The sequence below is a fragment of the Bidens hawaiensis genome, unplaced genomic scaffold (genome assembly GCF_021521415.1).
Source record: "Bidens hawaiensis isolate Kalapana, Puna unplaced genomic scaffold, B.hawaiensis_p1.1 tig00039736_1, whole genome shotgun sequence".
In the NCBI taxonomy this organism is placed as follows: domain Eukaryota; kingdom Viridiplantae; phylum Streptophyta; class Magnoliopsida; order Asterales; family Asteraceae; genus Bidens; species Bidens hawaiensis.
Window position 1 is genome coordinate 10149 of NW_027497005.1, and position 7046 is coordinate 17194.

General features: G+C 33.3%; 1 protein-coding gene across 1 annotated transcript; it reads left to right on the top strand.

Moving 5' to 3' along the window:
- The first annotated feature begins 2260 nt into the window (after positions 1 to 2260).
- Positions 2261 to 6810, top strand: LOC143591511 (ATP-citrate synthase beta chain protein 2-like). Its single transcript, XM_077071697.1, has 16 exons — positions 2261 to 2368; positions 2466 to 2568; positions 2649 to 2714; positions 2793 to 2916; positions 3037 to 3171; positions 4154 to 4214; positions 4292 to 4368; positions 4450 to 4605; positions 4686 to 4814; positions 4905 to 5037; positions 5108 to 5235; positions 5336 to 5441; positions 5535 to 5611; positions 6029 to 6099; positions 6179 to 6463; positions 6557 to 6810. The coding sequence occupies exons 1-16, from the start codon at positions 2269 to 2271 to the stop codon at positions 6630 to 6632; spliced, it is 1827 nt and encodes a 608-aa protein (XP_076927812.1). The 5' UTR covers positions 2261 to 2268; the 3' UTR covers positions 6633 to 6810.
- Positions 6811 to 7046: the final 236 nt, after the last annotated feature.

Consider the following 7046-nt stretch of genomic DNA (forward strand, 5'->3'; position numbering starts at 1 on the left):
CTCTTAGTTAAACTGCCAAGAAGCGGGCTTGTGACCGAACATAATCAAGTTACTGGTTGCCCCATAATATGTTTAGGCTTCAACCATTACTTTAGTGTCCTTTAACTTCAACATTTAAAAATATATCCCCAGCTAAAATCGAATAAAATGATCAAAATAAGACTGTCAACAAACTGCTCATTGCTTGTATTCAAATTCAATTGCTTATCCACGTGATAAAGGGAGCAGTCAACATGTGCAGGGCAGAATAATAATAATATAAATATATGTATTAATACTACTTAATTTATAGATCCAAAGATATGTTTAAATCGGAAACATTACTATAATGACAATTTTGTTCAGATGTTTCTTTCAAATCATGACAATTTTTAAAAACAGATTTCATTTACTTGACTTAAAAGTATACATTACGCCATATAATATTAAAAGGAGACGCTACATCACAACTATATAAAAGTCATTTTAGTCATTTAATTGTTTTATTAGTTTCTAGATCTAACTCCCACAAGTGATCGATATTTCACTCAGCCCAGGTGTTACAACCGTCATCTATTCAGGTTGACTTTGAAAATGCTTGATAGTTTTAAGTGAGCGTACATTGTTGTCGTAGAAATTCTTTTTATTGATATTGCTAGTTTTTGGTATATGTATGTCTATCATTCAATTCTAGATCTTTCAGTTTGTTTTACCAATTCAGGTTAGGTGGGGTCGGGTTACATATGAAAACAAAAATTATTTTAAGTAATTTGTATAGTTTGTTTAAACTATGACATGTAGATGAGTATGTACTAGTGAATTTAGTATCATGATGATCATTTTATTTTAGTATAAATGGGATTACTTGATGCCGAAATGAAAATAGAATAAACATTTGTACGAGTTAAGAAGCTTAAAATGCACCTTCGTTCAATACTACATTTGTTTCATGAATCAACAAAGTTGGAGCTTTAATGAGAATTAGAGGTGAACAAATTTGGTACCGGTACTGAATTTGGTACTAATTTGGCACCGTCGGTACTGAATCAAACATTTTGGTATCCATATATTTTCAAATTTCGGGATCGGGATTTTCGAGAGAAACATTTTAGTTCTTTCTACTTTTTTCGCTTTTTTTAGTTTTGAGTTATGATTTATTTTATTAGTTTTCTTGAAACTTTTTAAAGGTTTTTTTTAGTTCACGAACCTTTTTCATACTTGTCATTGTTATTTTTTTTTAACATTTTTCGAGAATAAAAATGACAGCCCTATACAAGAGTCTTTAATCTAATTTTAATAAGTTTTATATACCATACCATTCCGAAAAGATATTCATTCCGATTCTATAAATCTCAATACTTCCAACCATCCACGTAATAATGGAATCATAAATTCCAATACCACCAACTGCCTGCATTATGTTATCAGCTTATCATATACCACCGTAATACCATGCCCTGGTTGTTATATAATTGAATATTTGTATGGACCTTGTTATAACAACTTACATACATACTATACAAAAACAAATCATGGTTACAAAGGAGTCAATTTAGGTCATCCACAACTCACTACAAAATAATCCACCTCACATATATACATACATACAAACCAACCAACCTCACCCATTTTGTTTTATTCCAGAGCTCACTCACCTAATTGGCAGTCACTTACCAACTTCTTACTTACTACTTACTCAGGTACCATAAATTTATCCACATCCAATTACGACTCAATTCCGCCTGTTTTACGGTTCGAATTCGTCAATTGACTTGGTCCTCTGTTGATGTCATCAATCGGATCAATTTGATTTCATAATTGGATCTGATTCTTCAGTTAGTTGTCATCAATCGGATCTAATTATGCCTGCACCCTTAATTTAGGGCTTTATTTTAGGATTCAATTTCAGCTATTGTCTGCTTGTTCTGTTCATACCTGAAGATGATTGTATTGATTATTAGTTATTAGAAATCTGATTTGATTGATTTGTTGTTATGTTTAATCTGTTATGATCTGGTTTATCATAATAATGTTGTATTCAAATCTGAATCATCTAATGCTTTGATTTATATTTTGGTTTGAATTAGTTTTTACAAATATTTATGTGTTATGTTATGAAGTTTGTTAACAATGACAGTAATATCTATTTTTGGATTTACAATAACTGCAAGATTTCCTTCTTTTGTGATACTTAAGTTCATATGTTGGTTTATTTCTGTTATATCTTTATAATTTTTGATGTGGAAAATATTTGATTTACATTAGTTATACATACATTCAGGGAATGCGATGGCAACCGGACAAATATTCTCCCGTACCACACAAGCATTGTTCTATAACTATAAGCAGTTACCGATTCAACGGATGCTTGATTTTGACTTCCTTTGTGGTGTGTCACATTTACCTAACTAACATTCATTTTTATTGAACTTCAAATATTTATCAGTTAACTAATGTCACATAAACCTTATTATTATTGTTTTAAGGGCGGGAAACACCTTCAGTTGCTGGCATCATCAACCCCGGTGCTGAGGGATTTCAGAAATTATTTTTTGGGCAAGAGGAAATTGCCATACCGGTACATTCAACGTATGTTTTACATATATTTCTGATTGTGATAGCATAATTGTTAATAACAAACTATTTTAAATTTTACATCTGTATTGCAGCATTGAATCAGCTTGTGCTGCGCACCCTACTGCTGATGTATTCATAAACTTTGCATCATTTAGAAGGTTAGTTTTAAGTTATTATAAAGCTTTAATCTTTTATTATGATAATTTACGATTATTGATATTTGGAAATGTATACAGTGCGGCTGCTTCATCAAAACTTGCTCTAAAACAACCTACAATTAGAGTTGTGGCTATTATAGCCGAGGGTGTTCCCGAATTAGACACCAAAGAGTTAATTTCTTATGCACGGTTGAACAATAAGGTTCGGATTTCAATTGTTGGTTAAGTTTGAGCACGGGCCAGGGTTGTTAGGAGGTCATTAATTGGCATGTTGTGGTCTGCACATGTATGTATCTAAGTTAGGTAGTGATTGTGGTTGCAGGTTGTTATTGGGCCCGCAACGGTTGGTGGGATTCAAGCTGGAGCTTTCAAGATTGGTGACACCGCTGGAACAATTGATAATATTATACAATGCAAATTGTACAGGCCCGGATCTGTTGGATTTGTATCCAAATCTGTGAGTAATCATGCTTGATATTATGTTGTTGACTAGTGGTGGGCGTGGCATAATTGGTGGGTTGGGTGACAGGTCAAACTGGGTACTCTTTACTGGTTGTGTTGATCTGAAACAGTGTTTTTTTGCCAAACATTTTACAATCTTTTTGTAAATAGATAGTGTCACAGATGATAAGAAAGTTTTCTTGTTCCACTTTTTATCAATATCTTTTTGTACTTTCATGCATAAAAAATTAAAAATACACTTTGTAGAGCTTTCTAGGGGTGTAAACAAGCCAAACTGCTTGTCAGTTACTTAAGATCTGCTCGCTAAAAGCTTGAGCCCCAGCCCGGGCCTAAAATAAGCTTGTTTAATAAACAAGCGTCGAGCCCAAGCTTCACGTATCGAGCTCGAGCTTGCTCGCAAGCCTAAGCGAGTCTATTATTTTTATAACTTTTATTTATTATATTAGATAAATTAATACTGTATATTATATATAAAATTATGATAAAAATTAATAATGTATATTATGTTATATATAAACATTACATGTAAAAATTAATAAGTAAATTATATTTAAATTTGTAAAAAGTTATAAATGAGTCGATCTCGAACTTTAAAAACTACTCATGAACCGCGCTCGAGCTTTAGAACTAGAGCTCAAACGAGCCGATCTCGATCTTGAAAAGCTAGTCATGAACCGAGCTCGAGCTTGAGCTTGAGTTCTAGCTTTTCAAAACGAGCTGAGAGCTTGAGCTCTAGCTTTCGTAAGTTAAACGAGTCAAGCTTGGGCTCGGCTTGGCTCATTTACGCTCCTAGAGTATTCGACCTGTTTCATGTGTTTGACCAATTTCCTTTTTAGTTAATTTTTTTTTTAATTATTATTTTACCCAATTGACCAATTAAAGATAAGGATGACCCCAATCAACTCATGCATAAGTAAATAGCTTGAAAACACCCCTACATATTTCGGACAATAATTATGTGTTTTCTGTAACTACAGGGTGGCATGTCTAACGAGATGTACAACACAATTGCACGTGTGACTGATGGAATCTATGAAGGTACTTATAACATAAACATTATTTCATTTCAAACAACTAAAATCTGAAGAAAAGACTCTTAAAATTGAAAATCGCAGGTATTGCTATTGGAGGAGACGTTTTTCCCGGTTCTACTCTTTCTGACCATGTTTTGCGGTTCAATAACATTCCACAGGTATATTTGTTAGACACTCCATTAAAAGTAACTAAAACGTCAAAATATCTCTTTATAATAATTATTATTATTTTAATTTAGATAAAAATGATTGTTGTGCTTGGAGAACTCGGTGGCCGAGACGAATATTCGTTGGTTGAAGCACTTAAATCGGGAAAAATAACCAAACCTGTGTGTGCTTGGGTTAGTGGAACCTGCGCACGCCTCTTCAAATCCGAAGTCCAATTTGGTCACGCGGTAACCTTATTTTTATTTGATCTTACTATTACCTTTTATAACTCAAAAGGGCAATATGGTAATTTCCATCAATCAATCAGGGAGCCAAAAGTGGAGGTGTAATGGAGTCTGCACAAGCTAAAAATAAAGCACTTAAAGAAGCCGGTGCAGTGGTCCCCACTTCATACGAAGCATTTGAAAATGTGATCAAGGAAACATTTGAGAAATTGGTAAGTTTTGGTTGATGGTTCTAATTTTTTTTTATTTTTATTATCTTGATTTGCCCTTTAGGTACTAAAATTTGTTTATTGCTTTTATAGGCTGAAGAGGGAAAAATTTCCCCTGTTAAGGAAATAACGCCTCCACAAATTCCTGAGGACCTTAACTCAGCAATTAAGAGCGGGAAAGTGCGGGCTCCGACTCATATTATTTCAACCATTTCTGATGACAGAGGTATGAATGTTTTGCAATTATGCCTTTACTAAATGTTTCTTAAAAATAATATATTTAATTTTATTTGCAGGTGAAGAGCCATGTTATGCAGGGGTACCGATGTCCACAATTGTTGAAAAGGGAATGGGTGTCGGTGATGTCATTTCTCTTCTGTGGTTTAAACGTAGTCTTCCCCGTTATTGCACACAATTCATTGAGGTTGGTCGACGTTGACATTTTATGAAATTGAGTTGCTTTAATAATTAATAGTTTCATTGACGTTGGTCAATGCTGACTTTTTTTATTTTAAACTCCTCAGATTTGTGTAATGTTATGTGCTGACCACGGTCCGTGTGTGTCGGGTGCCCACAACACAATTGTAACTGCTAGAGCGGGAAAAGATACCGTATCGAGTCTAGTTTCTGGTGAGTTTTTAAATAAATTCCTAAAGACTTATGTGATTTGAATATTTGATTTAAAAAAGTTGAATTATTTGAATAATTTTGTATTTGAAACAGGTTTACTAACAATTGGTCCTCGTTTCGGTGGTGCTATTGATGATGCTGCACGATACTTCAAGGATGCATATGACAGAGTGAGTTTAGAAAATTAATTTTAAAATAAGTTTAAGAGTAAATTAAACTTTTCGTCCTTTAGGTATATAGCAAGTTTTAGGTTTTGTCCTTAAACGAAGGAAATAACCGAAATTGTCCTGTATGTTTAAATTCGTTTACGGGGTTCGTCCTTTCCACTACCATGTGTTATTGTTAAGTCCAGTCATGTGCCTTGTACATGAGAGCAAACTTAACGGATAAATTTAACGCCTGTTAGTGGAGAAGATGAAACGTGTGAACAAATTTGAACATGAAGGACAATTTCTGTGGTTTCCTTAGTTTAAAGATGAAGTCTGTGAAATTTATATATATCTAACTAAAGGAAAAAACGTGTAATTCACTCTAATTTTAATTAAAGCTCACGACTAAATATTTGCATTTTCTAAAATTTTTGTCAGAAACTTTCACCATATGAATTTGTTGAAGGCATGAAAAAGAAGGGTATTCGTGTACCGGGAATCGGTCACAGGTTTGTTACTTTTTACCTCTAATTTCATAATAATATTTGCTCGGACCGAATTTAAATATATTTAATTTTGGTTAAAAAGGATAAAGAGAGGTGATAATAGAGATAAGAGAGTCGAGTTACTACAGTTATTCGCTCGCACGCATTTCCCGTCAACAAAATACATGGAATACGCAGTTGAAGTTGAACAGTACACTCTTTCAAAAGCAAACAATTTAGTGATGAATGTTGATGGTGCAATTGGAACCCTGTTTTTGGATCTTCTTGCAGGTAGTGGAATGTTCACCAAACAAGAAATTGACGAAATTGTTGCCATTGGTTACCTTAACGGGCTTTTTGTGTTGGCCCGTTCCATTGGGCTTATCGGGTTAGTTTTATTTATATTTGTACATTGAACACTGTGTAAAATAACTATTGTTGTACTGTTTGACTGATGAATTGATTGTTTTGAAATATGCAGGCATACGTTTGACCAGAAGCGGTTGAAGCAGCCGCTTTACAGGCACCCGTGGGAAGATGTTCTTTACACCAAGTGATTGTTTTCAAAAGTATAGACACATCATTCAGAGTTCAAAAATGTTATGTTTAAAGTTTTTCTGTTGTAATGACATTTGGAGTGTTTTTGTGATGGTTGTTTGTACTGGTCCTTGTAAGATTTACAAAACTAATTTTCATTTTATGAGCAAGAGTTTCCCTTTCAAGGGTTTATATCAACAGTATTTTCTATAAGTAATTGGTATTTTGTCAATGCATTGTAAATTATTTGACTAAAAAGCAACAAATTGAATTAATTGTTTTTTTTCCTTCATTATTAAAATTATATTAATTTTCTGGTTTTATCTTTGATTAATCTTGTTAAAAACACTAGTATTTTACTTTTAAAGTGAATTATGACTAAATACAAAGGTGGGAAAATTGACAATTTACTAACGTGTGCATTATAAAACATG